This window comes from Xiphophorus maculatus, chromosome 16 (genome assembly GCF_002775205.1).
Source record: "Xiphophorus maculatus strain JP 163 A chromosome 16, X_maculatus-5.0-male, whole genome shotgun sequence".
Classification (NCBI taxonomy): Eukaryota; Metazoa; Chordata; class Actinopteri; order Cyprinodontiformes; family Poeciliidae; genus Xiphophorus; species Xiphophorus maculatus.
Window position 1 is genome coordinate 24,682,625 of NC_036458.1, and position 23,915 is coordinate 24,706,539.

A 23,915-nucleotide genomic window follows, 5' to 3' on the forward strand; every position below is an offset into this window, starting at 1 on the left:
TCAGATCACTGTGAAACGGAAGCATGATTATTGGCTGGAGGACCTCTGTCACGTGCTGACTGGCATTACATGACTTTAGCCAATGACATTCATGACCGAACCCCCTGATTTTAATTGGTCCTTACTGCTCATAATTATTCATATAGTTTCTTAAGATTTGGAATTTGATTGGCTGAGAGTTGTCACATGTTCTGCTCTTGAGTTTGTTTTTTCCAGATTTCCTGAAGTTTCCCCATACTGTCCTAAAAAAGCCCATAATAATGGGTAATAATCAAAAGAGAAAGTGAGGAGAATAACACCAGTATAATCATGATTATTAGTATCACCAGATGAAATCATTTTGCTTCAGTAACATCCTCCCCAAAACAAGTGTGGCATTTTTCCACTTCCAGCTATGAAAATATTTAGTATCTATGAACATCTTGACTTCTCACTGTAAAGGTAAAACACACATTCTTTGTATCACTTTGTACACATTTTAGGTTTACCTTCTTTATTTACTTCTTGACATCAAAAATCTATTTAAACACCAATAAAAAAAGAAGAGACATTTCAGTTTTGCATCTTTAATTCAGTGCATCTGTGCGTGTCGACTCCTAAGCAACCTATCAGCAGACTTAGTTATTAAATGTTATAGTAGAGAATCGCTCATAAACTGTGTTTTGTGTTTTTATGAAAAGTCGCTCTTGTTGAAAGAGGATACTGGAGCAATGTTCACTACAGTCCAACTCATCTGGGACAGTTCAGTATTTTAGTTTTAAATATGTTCAAACAAAACAACGTTGAAGGACAATTCAGAATGTGTGTGTTGCCATTGTGTTTATTAATCCCCAGTATTTCCGATTATCCATAGAAAGACAAATATACTGACTCTAAAACTATTTACAGTGGACATGCTTATGTGACAGTGGATAAAACAAACAAAACAGAAAACCTCACTGCATATGTAATATTCTTTAGTTTGTAACTGAAAATTCTATTTAATATTTTGTCTTTACTGTTTGGAACCCTTATGCTGAACTGCCAGGCGGTGGTTCTGTTCCTGGTTGTCCCTTTATAACCAACAGCACCATTTGGCTTGCTACAAACCATGCGCATGTCTACATTACTACCATCACATGTAAACAGAATACAATAAAGTAAAGCATTAAATACACTTCACACAAAAAGTAACAAACTGCCATCATACAGACAGACCAGAAGAAATGCTTTCCTGGCTCCTGATAGGCCAGCTGATGGCCTGTCCAAATGGACCTACAAAAATAGCTTAGAGACAGAAAATATTTACTTTTTTTTTACCGATCAGTCATTTTGTCTTTTTTTCTTCCAAGGTCATTTTAGTATGGACCATTTTATCTGCTCCTTAGCTGACTGCAAAACCTAAAAAGAAGAACAGAAAGGGAGATGATTAAAATGAGACTGAGTGATGCAGTACCACAATCCCACCATAAGAGGTCAGGCAAACTGTTTGGGACTTTTGTAGTGTCATGCCTTCACTTCAGAACAAACACGAAGAGGTATTGGATTTAGAGTACAATCATTTCTGGTATTTCTGCTTAACACTTTTTCCCATCTTCATCTGAGCGGAGGCATTCTGAGGCAGAGACGTGATTACAGGAGGAAGTCAGCAAGATCCAAAACACCAAACATCCAATCACACTCTGGCACAGGCTGCTGTCTAAATAACTGCAATACTCATTCTTCCATTTAACTGCAGTAAATATTTAAACAATCTTTGCATAGACAATCATTAGTTTAAATGTTGTTCTATGCTTTGCCAGCAGGGGGCGCAAAGTGTTACCACTATAAGGCAACAAGCAGTGAAACACAGTCAGACCTGTGTGTTTATGCATAGATTAAGATGTAAGGAGTGTGTGAGTAACAGACCAGTGGCCTGTCTGTTGGCTCATGGTTCAGGTCCCATGGCCCTCATGGCCACCAGGGTCCTTATGACCCCCATGACCCTAAGGTTCCTCAGAGTATCCATGGCCCTTTGGATCCCCATGGGAACCAGAGGGTCATGGTCCCCATATTTCTGTAGAATATTTGCCATGGCCCCCAGGGTCCCTATGGCCCTCTAACTCTGGGCCACTACAGTAATTTAACAACTTCACTGTTGCTGCTGTTAGTAATAGATGCAGAACTGCAATGATATTAAAGATTACTTGTTACCATGACAAAGAATAATCAATGAGATACCAAAGACTTATTTGCCTTTACATGAAAACTACAAATATTTTATGATTGATTTCAATTTTGTCCACTACAATGGCTGTCAGAAGTGTTTAATCTTGTTAAAGTATCAGGGCATGTGCTGTAAAATAATCCCCTTTACAAATTACTTCTAAACTTTCCACATCTAATCTGCCATGCTGCACACTTCAACAGAATTCAACAGAATTCTATATTCTTCTGCTTTTGGGTCACTTAGACAGAGTTGAAATATTTGTCAAAGTTCCAAATATCAGTCAGTTTTGGCCCAAGACCTTCAGCTGTCTGTTCAACAGCATATGATAAAAGGATCTTTTTTCCAGCAGCATAATCAATGATAAATCTCAATCAACAAAAGAGTCACTTCCCAGGTGAAAAGCACGTTTTGGACCTTGCAGAATTAAATTCAACAGAAGGTCTACAGAGTGACCTGCAGAAAGCTGTGTAGAGCCGATTTCCTCAGCATCAAGTAGAACAGGAGAACCTTTACATGGTAGAGTAGGAAATATTGTCAAGCCATAGAAGACTGGATGCTGAAATTAAATCACAAGGTGCTAATATGAAGAGTATTCCCATTTTTTGTTCCTCTAACAGATTGATTTACTTTTCTACTAAACTGCACAGAAATAACACAACATTAGGTTCTGAAATGGTTTATTGTGGTGTGTTATTAAATCACAGAGTGGCATTTTAACAAGGTGTAGGCTTTTTAGAGCCACTGTATTATATGAAGCTTGGAGATTGAAACCACTTGAAAAACCAAAGAGAAAGATGCCAAATATTAAGCTTAGTGAAATATTTAAAGGGTTGGTAAAGAGGGCCGAAGCCTGGAGCTCTGACTGAAACAGAACTGGGATGGTGTAAAGTCATCACACTTACGTTAGTGGTCAGTGCCAGCTTCTCTGTTAGGTGCTGTTAAGGTTAAAGCAGGAAACAGAAACTTAGAAAGCATGTACACACATTGTAGAAATACACAGATCATCACAAGTAAAAACAAATGTCATGCTAAAGTGGATTGAAACATAAGAAATCAGGAGAGAATATTAGTTTTCGAGAGCTGCAGTTATTAAGCAAGAACAAAAACTATTTTTCTATAACAAGCATTCACAGTGGAGCCTGCTTGAGCTGTTAAAGAGTTAGCATGATGCTAAGGGAATGTGCCGTCTGTTGGAGCAAGAAACGCAAAGTCACAAGATTTCATTGTGAGTGTAATCCATGACTGATGAATACGGTTGTGTTTCATGCTGTTGATGGCATCAAAGAAAAAGATTTTATAAGGGCAGCATTTCTCTGACTAGATGTGAGGTTGTTAGTCTGTGTACATGTTGAAACGTCAAAGAAGAGTTTAATGGTAACCTAAATATAGAACTATAAATAATAAATACAGTGAATATTATATTAGGGAGTAATTAATCTTCTTAGGGTTGCAATAGGTAACTTTTATAAAAATGTGTTTTTTGCATATTTGTTAAAACTGTCATTATGTCATGACTGTAAAATGAGGCAGATGTTATGATAGTTTGGTGAGACTCAGGTATTCAAAAATTATTGGTACATTTCTGGAGTCCATTACTGAATTGTCATCAGTGTATGATGACATACTCCTCCTCAACATCATTTCCTTTGAAGCTGACATGGACAGCAAATTGGCTGGAGCTTGTATTTTTCCTGTAATAATTTATTTGACTAAAGACATTTAACTCGGATCAAGGAAAGAAACTCTGAGGCAGAATCGTCTCAGTATCTTTATTCTATCAGTAAACAAAGTGGACTTTCTGTCCTCAAATCAGTGATTGAAATTTCCTCAAAAATAAACAGAATGAGAAATCCGTCAAACCTCTGGTCTGTTTCAGAGTTTAACCAAAGTCAGTGAGTGGTACTCATGGGAAGGAAAGAGACTCCAGTGAGATGAAATGAAAAACAAAAAGACTTTCCAATATTTACATAAGAATTTTAAAAGAGAAATGCTTAACATGATCGAGGTGCTTCAACATGAAACAGAGCAGCAGCAATGATCCATAGTGCTAAAACATCATAACTTATTTATAGATCATTAAAGTTATAGTACTGTTCTCCATACCATGTATTTATTATTCTGGTATGGACTTAAAACATTCCTATATAAAGTAGAAATTTTCAAATAAAATGTATTATTTTGTAGAATATTTGCCATTTTTGCTGCTTTACTCTGTATACAATAATACTGGGAGTCAAGCTGACAAAAGCTGGTCAGAATGTCTGTCTGTCTGTCAGTGCCACTGCTTAACCTTAGCAGGTGTCGAATTAAATTGTAGCTTAAACCGATCTTTCATTATGAGTGTGTGTGAAGGTTATTTATTCTGTGTGTCTCTGAGAAGTTCATGGACCTGTTCATGATGTTACCCAAACTCTCACCTAATGGCTGCTGGGGATGGGCACAGTTACATTGACACCTACTGCATGTGTGATGCAATAACAATGTTAAACAATATCAGATATTATATTCTCTTTCATATTGTCTAATCTGAGGTGGAGCTGCAGTAATGCTGCCTGGTGGTCGGTGTGAGTTACCTGAGCCACACTTTGTTCAGTTAATGGGTTGTCATCAGCCTGGAAAAGAAAACATTCACATGTCAATGAAGGAAAGTGCAGAAGCAACTCTTCAGGCACACAGCGCCGACGCAAAGCAGCACAGGCACCATTCCATGTGTAGCTGCGTTTCCATTACAAATGTGTGCAAATGTTTGTCTATTCTGCTAATGTTGAAAAAACACAATTTCACAAATGCAGCGTTTCCATTAAATAAGAGATTAAATTAAAATAACCTGAATAAGCTTGTTCACAGGATAAGTCATAAAAATTTTTTGGTAGCAGCTGATGTCAACAGTTACATGAGACATATTTAGAACGGAGCCATTGTGCTATAGCACTCATCACCTATCAGCCAAACAGAGAAGACGTCTGGGCTTTATTCAGGTGTCGGAGCAATAAGCCTGCTTGGTAGTGGCTACGTATGCAGCGTTTATGGGAACTGTAGTCTATGATTTTACATAATGGTTATGGATTCAACCTGTTGGGATGACACACAATTTTTTATGAACTGTGATGCTGTGGAGCTCTGGTGGAGCCAGCTGCACAATGTCCAAAATACAAACACCATTTCCTGTTGTCTTCTTTGTCGTTTCTCCAGTAGTAACATCTGGCTGTTGATCATATGACTTGTGTGATGTGAATAAAGTGTTTCCATTGCAATTTGGAAAAATATGTCTATTTTGATACAACTTATGGTAGAGCAACAACATTTCAATAGAAAAATGCGAGTCTTTTCAAAATAAATGTTTTTTTGTAATTTCTATTTGCACAATTTTATGGTTAATGGAAACACAACTAGTAACAGCAATTTCCCATACTGGAAACCAGTAACACTTTAGTCTAGTTTTAACATGTTAATGGTTTGCCTGTGGGGTAAGAAAACTCTCTCTCCCATTCAGTCAGTCAGTCCAGAAGCATCATTATTAGATGGATGGTTGACTGTGCCAGTTATTAATTAACAAAACTTAAAAACTTTGACCAAGGTCAATCAGAGGGTCAGTCTGCATGCTCTCAACATGCATTCACAGAATCTTGTTATTTCTAAAGCCCTTCCATCCCCAAACTGTCTTCCTCTCACTCTCAGTCTGTCAGTCTCTCTCACCCCGGGTCTGTCTGACTGTCTACAGCAGCTGGCTCCTGTCTGTCTGTGCCTCTAGGTTACCGGTGATGTAATCAAACAGGACGAAGCCATAGGCTGGTTCAGACATAAGCTGACACCAATCACAACAGGAGAGACAGGGAGAAGGAGAGACACAAAGGTAAACAAGATGCCACCGAAAACACTGTAGCAAACTTTAGCCAATCATAGAAAAGTTCTTTGAAACAAGCTAAACAGCTGCTGGGATTTTAGACGGTTAATGTGCTTCCTGTTCCATTTGATCACCTAATAGTGAAAAACATTGAAATGAATATGATTGTAAATTACAATGACTTATAGCCTTCCTACCCTGTAGTTGACCTTCTGTAAGACTTGTTGGGAATCACTTTCCAAAATCACCCTGGCAACAGAAGATAAACAACCAATCAGGAGAGGGTTGGAGTCAAACAGAATGACTGTTCATCATTCAACAGAATAAAGCTAATAGGAATACAAAGTTTTGAGAAATAACAATAACAATAACAAGACTTTCTCAAAAGCTAAAGTGACGATTGAGCGAACGTTTCCTTACCCCCCATCAATGATCTCGTCCACGACGAGGAAGACTCCCTCCATGTTGTCCAGTAAACACCTCCGCTCCACGTTCTTTCTGCAGCACAGAAGCCACTGTTAGTACTTCATGCTTGCCAGTTTGTAATGAAGACCACCAAAACAGAGACGGAGTCAACACTACAGAAGAGACGACCAAGATATGAATACTGTTCCAGGATATTGCTGTTATATTATATTTTATAAATTCTATTGTCTGAGCTATCACTTTTTAGTCTAATTGTACAACTCTGGTGCCTTAAAATGGCCCCTCAGGAGCAGATAAAGTTACAGTATATGAATTGAATAATCCTAACATTGCTGTTGCTGCAAATGTCTGTTCATGTTTGAGGCCATGCAGGCCTTGTCAGGTTTTAATGCATAGTACACATAAGACCCAGCAGTAAATACATAAAACAAATAATAAATAATAATACATTTTATTTGAAAGCACCTTACAAATCACTCAAGGTCACTGAACAAGAAAGAACAAAAAAGTGAAAGAGGAACAATAAAAGAGCAGAAATCGATAAACTACATCACAAATAACAACTGTTCTTCTGCTGGGTCATTTCAGCACACTTTCTACACTCACTGCTAGCTTTTCCTGGTTTATTTATTTACAAACATTCTTGTATACTAATTAGAAATGATCTATATTTAATGCATCAAAAATCCAGCTCCTTTACACATATCCACAAATCTTTTTCCTTTGAGAGCAGCTTTGGTTTTTGTAGTATCCTTTTCAGATTGACATCTAGGAAAGGTTTGTTCCTGCTACATCATTTATATACTAAAATTGTCCTCATTTTCAAAAGGAATTTGAGAAAGATAAAAAAAAATTACCTCAGGATGTGACTGACGGAGTCAAACAGACAGTTCAACACAGACATCAGCATCAGCTGCCAACAGAAAAGGAAAATATTAAATAAAATACTAGTCACTGATTTTCACACAAAACTGTTTTCTTTCAAAAGCCCAAAGGCTAAAATGTAGCAAGAGAAAATCCCAACAATCATCGTCTCATCTTGTGATGAGACGATATTCTGACAGTTCTGCTCATCATGGCGCTCTTTTACACCTTCTGGTGATTTATTTGAATTGTTATGTTTCTAGAGAGAAATAATAAAACAATAAATATAATTTTTTCAAAGAAGAAGTAAACTGTAAATATTAATGGGCAATGACTAAAATTATACCCGCTCTACAAGCTCAGAAATGTTCATACAGTTCAGTGTCCTTCTGCCAGACCTGGGCAAAGTGATGACTCGTCCAAATAGCTAAATGAATAACCTATGTTTGATTGTTTGAAACAAAGATTTTGGAATCTGCAGAAATGAAGAAGTAGTTTCACAAGACTTAAAGATTGTGTACATCTACAGTTCTCAGATCTTCAGAGTTCTTTGGATTTTCCAGTAGTTCTGAGTATCAGTCCGTCTAATCAGTGATCTCAAACATATCTTTTATATTCTGGTAAAGAAAAAATATCACCTGCCTTTTTCTTAAGATCTCTAACCAGGTGTTAACAGATGTTTTAAAGATTAAAGATGCTGTAGATTTTACTACTTAGAGAAGGATGACCTAATATTTTGGTGAATTTTTGAATATATCTGAGCATATAGGTAGAATATTGACACTTATTAGAACTCATTGATGTTGTATTTTGTATAATCATTCCATCCAGGAAAAAGAAGAATTTAAAAAAGACACTTATATAGCATGTTCCTATAAAAGCTAAAATCACTGTACCTCATTTTCCTGAGCACTTCCCACCACGTAGAAAAAAAGATCTATACTGCTCTTATACACGATGGTCATCCCCTCCAGGAACGCTATCTCATCTACAAATACACAGAAAGGGATGAGTCGGCGTGATTCAGGACTTATTCTTTAAATCAAAACTTTGATACAAGGAAGGAGACGTGATAGGAGAATGAAATGAAAGCATCAGAGAAACTAGGAGAAAAGGAATGAATGGATGGGTGGAGCTACAGAAAGGAGGAGAGAGCAGGAGATAAAGGTGAAAACAAGCCTGCAGAAAGGAGGATGGGAGGAGTTTGGAACAAAGGGTGGCATGCTGGGTTGGGGACAGGGGAGCAAGTGGAGATCAGGTAACAACGCTGTGAATTCTCTAAAACCCACTGCAGAGGGAGATCAGGTTTCTCTGAACATCTACTCAACCTGCTTAAACACTCCCAAAGCCAAACAGCTTCACTTCCTAAGGGTCATTCAACAGCTCAGAGTCACAAACACGGTCCAGCTGGCAGGTACCAGCTCCACGGCAGGTACCAGCAAACTGCTTCAGGCTACCAGCAGCAGAACACTCCACAGCTGACACTGGAGATGTGTGTGAATCCTCTGTACAGCAGGACTTAAGGCTACGAAGGTGTGAGGTGTAAAGTTACAACACAAGATGCAAAAATAAAGAAACTTACTGTCTGCTTTGTGTGTTTTGCTGAAGACATTATTCTCAAAGTTCTTCTGCTCCTTCATGGTGGGGTAAAGCTCGGGGTCGTAGTACTACAACAGAGCGACACACATCACAGGATAAAACGGTGTTGGCACCAAATCAATCAATTAGTCAGTAATTGATTGTATCAATCAATTTTTAGGTTTTCAATAACTCTATTTTGACAATAAAATGTATTAGTGATTTGCAATGTGAGATCCCCATCAAAGTATGAATCAGAGCTCAGTGGCGTCTTTATTATTTCACTGCAGGTGAGGAACATGGCAGCCATGTTGTAGATCGATTATTGGCTGTACGGCTCTTCAACAGCAGACACTTGTTTGGGTCTTCTTTTCTCTCTCTTTTTTCTTTCTTTTTATATCAACCACTTAACTTCTAGGTTCTGATTTCTATTAAAAGTTTAACATTTTTCCTACTTCATTTTTACAATTCATCTATAATTATGATAATCAAAAGCATGTTTGTGCCGTTTTCTAAAATGGCAGTTTTATATTATAATAAATGTATATTCTATAATAATGAAAGTGACATTTGGGTTGAACATGAGGACTATTTAAAGTGCATTAAATAATATTGGAAACACCAAATATGAAAATATATTAATCTAAAATTGTCGAAAATCTCATAGTGCTGCAAAATGAATTAAGCACTGGGTCACAACTTTTCATTAGAGGAACAATAACTACTCAACAGCAGTTTTTCGAACACTGACACACATTCACCCGGACCTGCTTCCATCTGCAGGGTTTGGGTTTTTCCAGCGTTGAAACTCTGATAGGTCAGAAAATCAGTTCAGTGTTCATATCAGACCCAGGCATCTCCATCAACCTGTTCAAAGTGATGCTTTTTTATCTTTTGGAGGTGGAATGGTTGTGAAGGGATAAACTAACAATATTTACATGTTAAGGAAATATTTTTTACTAAGTAAAATAAAATCTAATGAAATACTTTAAGCCTTACCTTGGACAGAAGTCTGTTGCCATCATTATCAAGAATAAAAACAGCTTTCACTGTATAAAGAGAGGGTTCCTGCAACAACACACAAGAGGAGGTTTAACTTAGAGGTGCTCAGTTTTCCTGATGCTACATTATGTTAGCTCTCCAGCTACGTTTATTTCACACCTGGCCTTGTTGTGAATTAGACCTTTCCTAACCAGGCAACGCTTGTCTTTTTCATTAGAGATCAAACAAATTTTTATTTGGTAGATGCTCTGAGAACCAGTTAGCTGGTTCTCAGAGCATCTACAGCCATCAGCCTCCTCTCAGGTCTCAGGTTCTGCCTCTGTTATTCATCTGGATGAAGTTAATACTCGGCTCTGAACTGTCTGTTATTCATCTACAGGCTAACGCTACTGACAGACATCTGTCATCTCTTCTCTCCCCTGGTGAAGCCATCACATTTAGGTTCTTAATGCAGTCGGATCCATTCCAGCTTGAGCTTCAAACTAGTTTTTTTTTATCTGTTTCTGGTCAAGGAAAAGTGACATTCCATAATAAATCATTTATAGGGCTGTCCTACTGAAGAGTCTTCAGGAACGGGACAAAGTTCTGTTATGCACTGACTAGCAGAGATTCACAGTCAGAGTGTATCACAGAACTTAGACCAGAAACTCAGCCACAGTGTCAAAGCAGCAGAGAGATGACGGATCCGTTGAGCCTCACCTCCATCATATTCAGGGCCTCGCATTAGAAAAGCACTAAATCTGACGTACATTAGTAAAAGGTGGTGTTGAGTGACCTAAAATGAAGTTATATTTACAACTTGGAGCAGGTGGGATGTTCTGACACTGATAATAAAACAAGATGTGTACAAGAGCAAAGTCTGACCTGCAGACAGGGCAGAAAGAATCAAGCAGCCAGGATTTTACAAGGTGTAGACTTTGTGAAAGTGGCCCTCTTCTAGTCGTACTGAACACTGAACAGCATCATCAGCTAAACGCCACATCACTGCACTCAGCTCAAACACTGAAGTGTTCAAATGCTGCTGTGCTTCTTACATCCAAACTGCACAGCAGAGAACAGCCATGCTGGGGGACTCTCCACCCAAAGAGAGTTTAAATGAGCCGAGTTCAGAAGGACAGCACTTCATCTGAAGGCCATGTTCACGGTGTTCAACTGGAATACTCATTTACCATTTCCTTTTTCTGTCTTGAATCATGAACTCTAGCATTAACTGAAGCAAGTGAGGTGTGCAGAGCATAGATGTTGTTCTGGCTTGCTGTCCAACTTGCTGGTTGAATCGTTGATGGGTTCTTGGAGTAACTCCGTTTGGCCAGACTGTCTAGAAGGTTCACCACTGCTGCATGTTTTCTCCCATTGTGAATAATGGCTCTAAAATGGTTCTCCAAAAGTCTTAGAAATGACTTTGTAATACTCTCCATACTAACAGATGTCACTGACTTGTATCCCTACTTCAGCCATTAGAGAGGTTCTACTTCAAATGATCTATCAGTGAGGTAGTAATAGAACCTGGGGATTTGGAAATGAGCCTGGCTTTCTCAAAAATGGAGTTTAATCACAGTAAGTGAGGGTTTTCTTTGTCACAAAGGGTCAGGTTGGCTTGCACAGCTATTTTCACTTAATGAATGAAATCATGACTGAAAACTGCTTTTTGAATTTACTCTGGTTATTTTTATCCAAAATAAAATTAGTTTGAAGATGTAAAATTGTGACAGAAAGGCAAAAAAAGAAGAAAATTGTGACCATGTTAACAAGCAACAACAACCCACTCTTTAATCCAAGATCCAGCAAGCAACATGCAGCACTCTGTGTGTCCTGACTCAGTCAGCTGGCTTCATCCTCAGCAGCTGAAGGAGCAGTTTCTCCTTTACGTGGGGAAGGCTGTTATCTTCCATAAAACACTGAAGCTTTTCTTTACCTCCAAAATGCTTCTGAATCGTAGCAGCAAGGAGTCAAATGTAAATCTTTTCTGTTGCTTACATCGGCCTCCAGAAGAGATTTATTTATTTAGCTCCAAAGAGATGTTTGACAAAACAGAGTGACATATGAACACTAATTATCAACATACTGCCAACATTAATATAGTATGACCAACATGACCTGGACTTTTTCCTTTAACATTCAGGCCTGGCAATAAAATCCATTCTGCTGAAGTTTCCAACCACTTAGTCCAACCACGTTATATTCATAACGTGATTATATGGAATATAGTCATGTATTCCAAGAAATTCCCCTTACAGTTTCTTTTTGGTAATCAAAACATAATTTAATTTTAAAATTCTGTGTCATTATTAGTCTGATGCCAGGCTGTGGTAGTGAGTTTTACACTAAAACAAAGAGTTCAGGCTAAAGAGATGGAACCAGACCTGGGAGAAAGCAGAAGTTAGATGACTTCCAGCAGCACCTGTTCGAGCTTTACTCAAATCAGTGGTGACCACAAACAAATCACAGACCAACAGTGGCACAGTAAGAAGAGCAGACTGGGATGTCGCAGTTGGGACATCAGTATTCAGAGACAGTATTGTAAGAAAACACAATCTGACACTTTGTGTGGAAACAGAGTGAAATGTTGGGAGAATAATGGAGTGCGCACAACAGAATCTGAAAGCGGTTGAGTATTTTCTGTCACAGATGTGATTCACAAAACTAACTGATGAGCCCAAGCTCCATCACAACTGACCCAACTGAACAAGCGTCCACACACTGGAGCAGATCCAATCCAGGGAGCTGAAGTAAGGGACACAGCCAGCAAAAATGGGATCATTCCTTTCCTCTGTCTCCATGTGCTTGTTCTGGATGAGGGCCTGCCGCAAAGTCAGTGACTCAATACAGTCGTCACGGCTTTATTCTAGTGTGTGAGTGAATGCAAGAATCAGATTCAATCATTCCAGAAAATGAATATGGTGACTTCAGGGAATCACGTACAAACACACGTATGCATTAATTAAAGGGACATTATTATGTGTTTTTTAGCCACATAGCTGCATTGTGTAGCACAATGAAGTAACTATGTAACCTCTGTTATAAACTTTTTTTTTTACATATTGTGACTTGACTTCACAAATTAACACTGAAAACTGGGTCCCTGTCTCCTTGAGGTGATGATGTGCTGAAGGCACATTTAACACCATAAACTATTTTTGAATTTGAATTGAATTTCCAAAGCATCTTATACTGTTGGAAAGTCTGGTTATTTTTGGTTATTATTATTGTAAGAAAATACATTTATGTTTTAGGTTGCAGAGTTGAGCATGTGGGATAAAAACCTTGCTAAATTCTCTCTGTCGATCATTTCCGGTGGAGGCAGCGTGATGTGGCACACCACCCGTCCTCACTAGAAAAACACGGCTGGAGGAAGTTTCAATGTAGAGTTGCGATTCTGCAACCTCTCTCTACTTGCACAGACCAAACAATCTCCGAAAATACTGATATGCAAATTTATTTGTAGATAAGCGTAAGTGGACTACCAAAATAAAAGCTGGGATTTGCAAACAGACAAGTTTCTCATGTCATCACTTGTTCCTTCTGTACAACATTTTAGCTTAAACAGGACGAGGCCTTTTCACGGAAATAAAGACGCTACAATAGATCTAAAGCAACAACGCCAGCTCACCACCAGGAGTTTATATAGAGATTACCGAGACCCGGCTTTTATTTTGACAGTCTACTTCCGTTTATCGGCAGGTGAATTTGCAAATGTATATTTCGCCCTGAGCTCAATATTTAGTTTTGAGCCGAATATTTAGCTTCAAGCTAAATATTTCAAACTAAATATCTAGCTATATGATTAAATATTCAGTTCGAAACTGTTACATTCATTTTATTTGGTGGAAAATGAATTACTTATTTTCTCTTATAGATTTCCGGTGATAACCAAATTGTTGCAGTTAATTTTTGACTGTAACTCTACAAACGGTACCACATACCTAGCAAGCACCTCAAATAAATGACTGACCAAACATAATTTTGTCAAATGAACAGTACTTATGCGTGCAGTTTGCAGCTTAAAGGCAGAAATGTAAACATACACAAAAAATTATTTATGCAGCGCTGCCATTTCGTTGAAGAAATGTAGGTAAATACGGGAAAAAAAACAAACATTGAAATTACATCTACGGGTTTTTCAAATTTATTTATTTTATATACTATTAGTATCGGTTTTACCCGAAGTAGTGAGAAGCCACTGAAAAGCCTGAAGAGCCACATTGGGCAAAAATCTGACTTACTGTAAGTTTTCTATCATATTAAGCGGTTTGAGACTAAAGGTCTTTATCTTTGATTACCATTAAATGGGAAACGTTACGTGAAGAATGAAAACTCGATTTCCCAGAATTTCTCCTGGGGTTGAACTTTTCTTACCAACTGTTCCACATAATGCAGCTCTGCACTCTGAAGGACGGAGCGTTTGAACAGTAAATGGAGCTTCATAGGACAGACATGAGCTCCAGAAACCTGGGTGAAGCTGAAGAAATGGTGCGCGAGGCAGAACGGTGGACGTGGCACCTACCCTGGAATACACGTCACTACATTCACGCTCCACACACGCACTGAAACACGCAGAGCCGCTGGAAATACAGTTACCAGATTAAATGCACAGCGCTGTGTGTGTGTGTGATGGTGTGTGTGTGTGTGTGTCTGGAGCCACTGTTTTCTAAAAGTGCTCCGTGGAGACATCGAGCCATGACTTCCACTGCCTGTCCTGTTGCGCTCAGATAGAACCAAACAGCTGTGGATCAACTAGTCCATTCTAATGGTGTTAACACCCGGAGAAGTTCTCAACCAGCAAGGGATACTATTTTTAGACCAATATAGGATTAAAAATAAATCGAACGACACTGCGGTTTTATGGAGAAAGCCCTGATCAAATCGGCCTTGGTGAGCTGAAAAGACTAGTGTGAGATCCTGTCAGAACTGAGGAAGAAATAAAATCTTATGGACAATATGCAACCAAGCTTCGTCCACTCCCCCGCTTGGCTTATTCAAGACTGTCTTCTGTAATGTCCACCACCGACAGCCAGCAGATTAATACCACACATGCCGCGGACACTGACTGCAGCCTGCAGTGCTGCTGTCCGTGTCCACTAACGCAGATGATTTAACAGCGGAGAAGCTCACCAGGGACGTGGAGTCCATCTCTGCCGCCGCCGCCGCCGCTGCGCTCACTCTGTGTTGACGTGGACAGCCCTGAGCTGTCACACGGCGCGCGCTCCCGACCTGGAGCCACGAGCACACAACCACCAATAGAACAGAGAACGCTCCAGGACCACGCCTCTTCCGCCTCTCTTCCGGCCTTTCATAATAAAAGTCTGTGTGTCTCCTGATTTTTTTTTTTGCTTTTCAGTTGGAAGGCCTAAATGAATATATTTTTATTCCTTAGTGTATATCCGCTTTTAAAAAATATTTTTATGTCTTTTCAATGGTTGTGTTTAAAGAATTCATTTAAATTAATTTCAGATTAATTAGAATTTCTGTATAATGCCAATTCTATTCTGCAGTTGTTGACACTGTTGCCTCACAGAATGCCTCACAGTTTGTCTTAAAAAAAAAAAAAACACGTAGCCTTTTTTTTATGTAACTCTAGTCTGGGTTTGAATCCCAGCCTGGGGTCTTCCTGCATGGGGTTTGTATGCTCTGGATTCTTTCCAGCTACTCTGACTTCCTCCCCACAGTCCAAAAACATAATGGTAAATTTTCCCTTAGGTTGGGGTGCTGTGGTGGTGCGGGGGTTAAGCACAACCCACACATAGAGCGGAATCGAACCTGTGACGATTCCCAGCCTGGTGACCTTTGTCTTCCCTCTTCTCTCATTCCCCCCTTTCCTGTCAATTCACTGTCAAAACATAACGGCCACTAGAGCCAATAAAACCTTTTTTTTTTTATTATTTATTTGCCCTTAGGAGTGAATGTGTGCTGGACCATGACCTGTGTGGGTTCAATCCTGAACCAAAACAAACAAACAACAATAGTTTATGCGGCTTTTATTTTCATGCATTTTTCAAGAACTATTTTCTGTCTTTGATAAAGTGATGACAGTGAATTTCATATATCAGGAATATTTTTCTAAAAACTTTCATCAGATTTGATAATGTGCATCAGAAACTCTGCTAAATGAAGAGAAATCATATTTCTCCAATCTGGCTTCTCTTAATTAACTCCCTGTTCGATCTAGAGTAGAATTTTACACGCTCACATTTCCACTTATAGATTGGAATGAGTGAGCCTCACTTTATCTAGACCCTAACATAATCCTACCAGAATGTTTATCATTTTAAAAGACAAAGCAAGCTAAGGTAATTCAAATAACTTTATGCATAAACACAAATAAATAGACTAATGATAAAAAACATTGAATACATCAAAAGAACAATACAATACTGAGCTGTTTCTCCCCACTTTCTCCCCGTGCTTGCTCGAGGTCGGGTTTGCAGTCTGCTATTAGTTCAGTGCTATTATTGATTCTATATTATTTGATGGAACAGAACTAATGAGTGTAACATAAGGTTGTGTTAGAGTGAATTAGGTTGAGCTCATTGAATATGGACTGACGATAAACTGCAGTTATTGTTGACGCTTGCTGTAAATTAGCGTGATAAAAACAAACAAACAATTTCCTAACCCAGCAACGAGGCTGATAAGCGTGTTAAAAGTCCCTTGGTTCTTCCAACAAGGGCTTCTTTTTATTTATTGATATATTTTTGCTTTCCTTTAGCCTCGTCACTTTGGATGCTGTGAGTTTAATCAAGCAGACATGATGAAACGTCAGGAAAAAAGCTCACTTCCGTTACACGGAGACGCGCCTCTCCGCCTCTCGCTTTCACCGCGCTGCATTCTGGGAAACCCAGTTTATTTCTGGTTTGGGAACGATGGCAGGCGTGCAGCCGCCTCCCCTACGCAGCCTGGATGATTTTCTGCTGAGCTCGGCTCGTTTTGCGGTGCCAGATGTGCGGGACCTGGACCGCTGGAACAACCGCATGATCAACAACCTTTTGTATTATCAAAGCAATTACTTCCTGTCCGCGCTGAGCGTCCTGCTCCTTGTGGGGTAAGTTTCATTATCCTGACGTCCTCTCTCAGATCATTCCTTTCTCTCCTTCTCACAGTTTTTACTTTACTCAACTCTGTAATATTCTCGGTGCAAATGGACATTTCATCTGGGATTCTCCGCTCGCGCTCAGCAGCCAGTGTTTCATGCAGCTGGTTTGGTTGATTAGTTCCCCCACCTTGGCTAACAGCTGTAGGAGATGCACGGGGTTCGGACCAGGTCTCACCCTGCTCGGCTCTGGTCCACTTTGTCCAGGAAGGGGCGCTGTTCGTGGACGGAAACCTTTCTTTGATGAAGTCAAAAATGACAGATGTAAAATGTTGTCCATGTTTACATACAGGGCTGCGTCCTTTTCCTCTTGCATAATTCACATAATTTAAACTGAATCTCTAAAATGTTTAAATAGTAAAATTGGTTTTTGAAATGAAAATTCTGAATAGAATTGTGATACTAAATATCGGAGTCGAATCCAATTACTAGACACTGAAAGGTTCCCGTCTCTAGTTAGCTGTAGAGGTGGAGGTTGTCATCAGCTGGAGTAGAAAAAGCTAAAACTGTGAAAGGATCAACAGCTGGACATATTTCAGAATGAAAAGTCCTTCATTTAGGACACGTGTCAAACTCGAGCCCCAGGGGCCAAATCTGGCCCGCCATAGCTTTTTATGTGGATCTTTTTATATGGATCACTTAGTGTAAAACTCCAGTTTTACACCAATCTGCAAAGTTCATACAGAATCTACAGATTCCCACATTCCTTCTGAATTTTACTGCAATTTTTTTCTTGAAATTGGCCAAAAACATTGGGTTTAAGTTACTGCTGCCTCAGCCTGACTTGATGGCCCATGCTTACATGTGAGGCTGATCTTGTCCACTGATCTTATCTTCCTCAGCAAAGGTCTAAAAATCAGCTACTGTCCTCTGTATCTCTGTTGGCGCCACTCACCAGGTCATGTCTGCATGTTTGCAGTTAACAGCAGTGACCCCACTGTTACCCACTCAGTGACTTTCTTGCTACATTTAGCAACTTAGAGAAAAAGAAAGTGTAGGCAAGAATTGGAATGAGCAGGTCAGGTTTTTCAAAGCTGGGTGATCGGTGCAGCCGTCTCTGAAGATTTGTGACGTTATTTTCAGGCTCAGCCAAAATAGTTTTTCTCATGTGAAGTGAGGATGTTTCTCTTCCCTCAGGTATTTCCAGCCCATCCAGATGTTTGTTGGGATGACGGTGGTCACCGCGTTGTTCCTGGGTTTCGTCTGGGCTGCGGAGAACAAAGCTCCCATCCGCCGTTTCCGTAGAAACCACCCATTATTGGCTGTGCTCGCCATTCTCTTGGCCAGTTACCTCTTCATATCGGTGTTGGGAGGAGTGACTGTGTTCCTGTTTGGAATAGCAAGCCCAGTACTGAGTAAGACTGTGAACACACACACTGCTCTGTATTCATCGTTTCAGGTCTTCAGTTTGTTTTCTGCCTGGTAGTTGTGACGTTTTTTCTTTCAACAACTGAACATGTTTTGAGTTCTTTACGTAGATGCATCCCAACAAATAAGAATATCATCTATTTGACTAATTCATTTTGGAAAGTTAATCCTATATATTATAAAATAATAATAAATAAAGGGGCATGTTTGCTATTTATGATGATTATAAAAAGTGAATAAAAAGCCAAACTATTTTTTCTCAGAACATGTGAATCATCAGATTAATGAAATGATTTTCAGTCCAGGGTAGCATGGAGCGATCAGCCTGTAGTTCAGGCAGAGGTCGCGTTAACCAAATATTTTCTGTATTTGACCGGTTATGTTTTTTTAAACGACCGGAAAATTTGAATCCCGCCGGTCATTTATAGGTTATAATTAACACCCCTGATTGGTGCACATGGGCAGACATTATAGACTTTAAGCAAAGATTTAATCGCAGAAGCAACTAAAATCAATCAATAAAAAATCCTTTCTGAATATCATCTCATGGACACAGAACTAAATGCGTCTTTCTGACCGGGAGCTGGCAGAGTGTTGAAGAGTTACAGACCGGACACTTTGGAGCGTCTGGTTAGGAAACTCATACCAAACCTTTGGTAGAAATGGTGCATTTAATTCCTGTCTCCATTACATACAGTACAGAGAAAACTAAAGAGAATGCAATGTTGTGTTAACCATTTATAGTCTAAACAGAGGAGCCGGGAGTTTATCTTGAGGAAATAAATAAAGGTGCAGAAATTAATTAGACCGTAACATGTACAGTGCGCTTCACAACCAGTGCAGACGCAGCTCCGCCACTGCGAAGAATTAAACTTAACTCATCCTCTGGTTTTAACAAATGGAGCTGGAAGACATTACCCTCCTACACCCAGAAGGAGAGCGACGCTCAGAAGCGCGGCAGACGTAACATCTGTCCGTTTGGGGAGGCAAAACCACGCAAAAAAATCCTCTTAAAAGCGCACGCCCAGAGCGCACAGGGTTAAAAAAAAAAATAAAAAAGTTCAATTGATCGGTTTGGATCAGCCAGAGCCAACTGACCGATGAACTAGCACAGATTTCTTTGCAGAGGCGACCAGGAGGAATTTGTGAGGCTGTGTGTTCAGACCCCCAGCGGATGAAGTGCTGGTAATTTAAGTGGAGTCGTTTAATTTAATTTATTATAAATTATTGGGGCCACAGTCAGTGGTTTTTGTCACGGAGAAAAAGCTACCGTAGATGCGTTCATATGCTTTATGTGTGATGAGATCTGGGTTCAACTAGGAGAATATTAACTAAACCACACAAAAATGCGGCTAAATAGCATATTTAGCCGTTAATATGATTGTAATTTGACGGGTAAAAAGAGTACATGACAGATTTTTTAAAATGCTGTCGGTCAAAAAAGTCTAGCCGACCTCTAAGTTCAGGCTCATCTCTTCTTCTTTTTGACAATCCTCCAGAGATTCTCCAGTGTTTGCTGGTTAATCCAGCACCATAATCTCAAGGTCATTAAAGAAGGTGATGACCCTTCTGTGGTGTGTTCAGAACGCAAGTCCTGCTGGGAAATGACTTCACCATGTCAGGGACTGCTAACGCTTTCATCTGGTCTCATGCCATTTTGTCATTGTCTGAGAAACTGAATTGGGATGTTGATTAAATTTAAGTTGACAGAAATAAACACTTTAGAAATACAAATATACATAATGAATCTATTTCAAAGGTGCTTCATTATCTGAATTTAATTACTAAAAAGAAATGGTTTTTGTTGTTGTTTTTTTTAATTGAAATGCACCTGTGCATGTGTTTACTGCCATTGAGATTAGTGAAAATCATTTCTGTTTTGATAAAGAATCTGATCATTTGTTTTTTTGGATATATATATTGTCAAATAGCAGACGTCAGCTCAGGATATTTTCCCCATAATGGTTGTAAAATAAAAAAAGAACCAAAAGAGAAACTTTTATTCTTTATTTTGTTGTACATAAAAGGTTGATTAGTTTGTCCCTGTGTGCTTCCAGTGGTTCTGGTCCATTCGTCGATGAGGCTGCGGAACCTAAAGAACAAGCTGGAGAACAAACTGGAGAGCATCGGCCTGAAGCGGACCCCCATGGGGCTCCTGCTGGAGGCCCTGGGGCAGGAGCAGGAGGCCGGCTCCTAAACGCCCAGCAGGGGTAAAGGTTCACCTCTTCTTTATTTTCTGATCAGAAACCAGAAGAAAATTGACCAAATTGGACAAGTTTTATAGTTTGACAATTTTTGCACATGTGGTTATGGAGTGAAGGACTGAAGGTGTTTCCCTTTTTATTGTGAAACCATTTGTAGTTTCATCTGTTGTTCTACCCAACTGGTCTAAACCGCCTTATGTTAATGTTTACAGAATTTACCAATGGAACAAAAAATCATTTTGCATGAATACATCATGTTGTAACAATGAAGGAGCAAACAGGCTAGACAAGTGATTTCCAACCTGGAACTTGAACTAGACCTCCAAACACCCTGAGTGTCCAGAGCCGTTTCTCAGCTGTTGCACCACACACACACACACACACACACCTACCCCCCCCCCCCCACACACACACCTACCCACACACACACACAACAACTAAGAACTCTATGTGGAGTAGTGGCTGGCTGCTTATTAATGTAGTTTTAGATAATGAAGAAGATTCCAGCAGATCAGCCAGTGTGATCACAGATCACTGATCAATGACCTTCTTAATTGCTGATAATTTCTTTTTTGACAAAGACATTTCCTCTTCCCATCTGTGATACTCTGTAATGGAAGCAGGAAATGGTGATCCTCTGATAAACCTTCAGTTAAGCAGCATGTGTTGAAGGTCATTGCAAATATATTTGTGAAGACCGACTAACAGGACACTGCCCCCCCCTCCCCCCATTAGCCTCCATGGATTAGCTGGCTCTGTGATGCAATAAAGGGGCGGGGCCAAGGGGGGGAGAGGGGCCCCTGACTAGGCACTAAAACACATCAGTTGATGATTTTGTTGCATTACGTATTTGTACATTGTGGTATTCAACCTTTAAAGGGCCAGTAATTATGTATTATCCAGGCACATAGAGCCTTTTTATAGTGCAATTAAATAACTATGTCACCTTTACTATCTATAAAACGCAATAAAAATCAAATATGACTTAAAACAAGTTTAACCTTGTAATTTAACGCTTTGAAGTTGGGGTTTTGTCTCTTTAAATTCTTCTTTTTTTTCTGAAAAAGTCATAATATTGCATCTCTATTAACCGTTTAAGAACATTTCTACCAGCTTTTCACTGAAAAATATTTTGTAATGAGCTCAGCAGTTGCACAGTTCCACCAGGTGTTTGCTAATTTCTGCTGGCTAGTCTGAAGGAGCTGAGTGGGAAAGTTGTGGGGCAAAGCAGCTCTGTGAGGCGGAAGCTTGGAAACTGATGATCTGAGGATGAGCTTAATCTCAAAGGTGGGGCTAGCTCCACCCATGGGTGAATGGTTGCCATGGGGATTAAAGGATTTCTCAAATATCCATGTAAAAATCGAGACAACCCTCCAGGTATGTTTTGGTGAGGTAATAACATTATAATATGATGTAAAGCTCTAAAAGTTGATTTTATGTGATACTGCCCCACTTAACCAGTGAAAAGGCGATCATTATCGAGTCTGTTGTTAAGGACAGGGAATCAGGAGAACAGGTAAAAGTGACCAAGTAGTTACTGAAGTTTACAAAATAGGACATGTCAAATAGTTGTTTTTTTTTTGGTGAAAGTTTCATTTTTCATGCACTTTTCTTCAGGTTCGGGGGTCTGATAGATGTTTTTTCTTCTTCTTTTAAATGATAATTAACATTATTATGTGACTACCATTGCTTGGTCCCCAAAGGCTTTGTTTACACCAGACCATTGCCTGAAAACTGCCGCCATCTTCTGATGTTGATTAGGAAGAAGTTCCACGTTTAGATAAAACTGGTAAAGAACAGTGGTGATGTGAGGGACTCCGCTCACCGGTGCCGTGTAAATGAGCGACTGGATCGCAACGAAAATGTTAGTTTACCTGAAGGGCGGCTCGATGTAAGTGGGGCACAAGTCTCAGCTGGACGTTGGGTTTGTGCTGCCGTCTTAAACTGATCATAGTACATATGATAACTTGAGACAGATGCCTTTACTGATTCTGACTGAACCAGGATCAGTGAAATTATACTCACACCATAACGCTTTTAAATATCCATGGTTGTGTTTGGATGAGAAGGATTGTCTGGTAGTCCTTGTTGTCGGGTAAACCAGGTGGTTCTGAAACTGATATTTATTTACAAAGTTACTGTTTTCCAGATTATGATCGTTTTTAAATTGATTACATAGGAATATGCTGATTATCAGTTGCATTATGTGCAATAAAGATAATGTAGAAAATCAGTTCTATATGGCTGCAGATGAAGAATCTGTTTCTTGATATGATACCTGAGAAACACATTAAAGATTTTTTCTAAATGTCTAAATTTATCGTAAAGCTTCTGGAGAAGAAAATCTACAGAATACACAAACTGATCAATCTGATCCAACTCATTGGTCATGCTTCATTTAACTGGTGGATCTCTAAGTGGTCTGATTTTCCTCCAGCTGTGCTGAAAGGTGCAGAGCGGCGTCTGCTGCGTGGAAACATTTAACCCGGGAGCTGAGCGCTCAGCAGTGTTTGGGTTTTTACTGGTAGCACTCTCTCCCTTATTTAGCTGAAATTTTGATGAGTAGAAACAAAACAACTTACGGACTCAGGAAAACAGGTTCTACTGAAGTTTCAGTAATAGACAAGGTTTCAGTTTTGCTCTTGTTAATTCAGATGTAGCATTTGGTTTGCTTTTTGCTCACAGGTCAGATTTCACAAGTTCCCACTCAGAAAACCACTCGTGATATTAACTCGTTTCCTTTTGGGAAACGTCCTGATTGGGAAGTTCAAGTTAAAACCTTTTATGAAGAAGCTGAAAGTGTTTAATGAGGATAAATATTAAGTTATGGTAGTTTATAGGATCAGAGTGTTTCACCTGTGGCTCTGAAGCTGCAAATGGCTTTTGGACCGTCAATTATGGATTTTAATAACATTAGCAAAAAACATAAATACAGAACCAACTAAAGTTTTAAAATATAGACATAACAAATGATACCTTTAGAAAAATATACTTTTTTATGAAGCAAACGGGTAGAATTTCCACAACAGAATTTCATTAAGTACAAGTAACATTTTTTACTATAAACATTTTTCCTTGTCATTAAGTTGGGACTTTAATGACTTTTCCCAAGAAGGAAATGTATCTATTTTCTTTTTGCAAATGTTTGATCTTCATTTTTAAACCTAGAAGTCAAAATAAAATTTTAAGCCGACAAATCAAATTTCCTTTTGCTCAGATTACACATTTTCTAGGTTGTCTGTTTTTCTTCTGTAGCATCAGTGTCTCTAAATGAGTTGATGTAGTTGGACGGAGGCAGAAACGGCTCTTTGAGATGTAAAGGTTGCAGACTCCTGGTCTGAATATTACAATGTG

At 39.2% G+C, this 23,915-nt stretch overlaps 2 protein-coding genes across 5 annotated transcripts; one reads left to right on the forward strand and one right to left on the reverse strand.

The window, feature by feature from the left end:
* Nucleotides 1-550: 550 nt before the first annotated feature.
* On the reverse strand, nucleotides 551-15,122 carry LOC102221877 (coatomer subunit zeta-1-like). Of its 4 annotated transcripts, none has more exons than XR_002754181.1 (10): nucleotides 15,015-15,118; nucleotides 9,900-9,968; nucleotides 8,905-8,989; nucleotides 8,219-8,310; nucleotides 7,316-7,371; nucleotides 6,453-6,530; nucleotides 6,230-6,281; nucleotides 5,885-5,993; nucleotides 4,762-4,800; nucleotides 551-1,380 (listed from the first exon to the last, which is right to left on the reverse strand). XR_002754181.1 is itself a non-coding variant. In XM_005812970.3 (10 exons), the coding sequence occupies exons 1-10, from the start codon at nucleotides 15,030-15,032 to the stop codon at nucleotides 1,333-1,335; spliced, it is 570 nt and encodes a 189-aa protein (XP_005813027.1). In that variant the 5' UTR covers nucleotides 15,033-15,122; the 3' UTR covers nucleotides 551-1,332. The 4 variants fall into 4 exon arrangements, 2 of the variants coding, with proteins under 2 accessions (XP_005813027.1, XP_023205348.1); XM_005812970.3 differs by lacking the exon at nucleotides 5,885-5,993 and adding an exon at nucleotides 3,091-3,123 and having other exon boundaries at nucleotides 15,015-15,122; XR_002754182.1 differs by lacking the exon at nucleotides 551-1,380 and adding an exon at nucleotides 3,089-3,123.
* Nucleotides 15,123-16,710: 1,588 nt separating this feature from the next.
* On the forward strand, nucleotides 16,711-21,293 carry praf2 (PRA1 domain family member 2). The gene is made up of 3 exons (XM_005812972.2): nucleotides 16,711-16,941; nucleotides 18,127-18,344; nucleotides 20,415-21,293. The coding sequence occupies exons 1-3, from the start codon at nucleotides 16,763-16,765 to the stop codon at nucleotides 20,552-20,554; spliced, it is 537 nt and encodes a 178-aa protein (XP_005813029.1). The 5' UTR covers nucleotides 16,711-16,762; the 3' UTR covers nucleotides 20,555-21,293.
* Nucleotides 21,294-23,915: the final 2,622 nt, after the last annotated feature.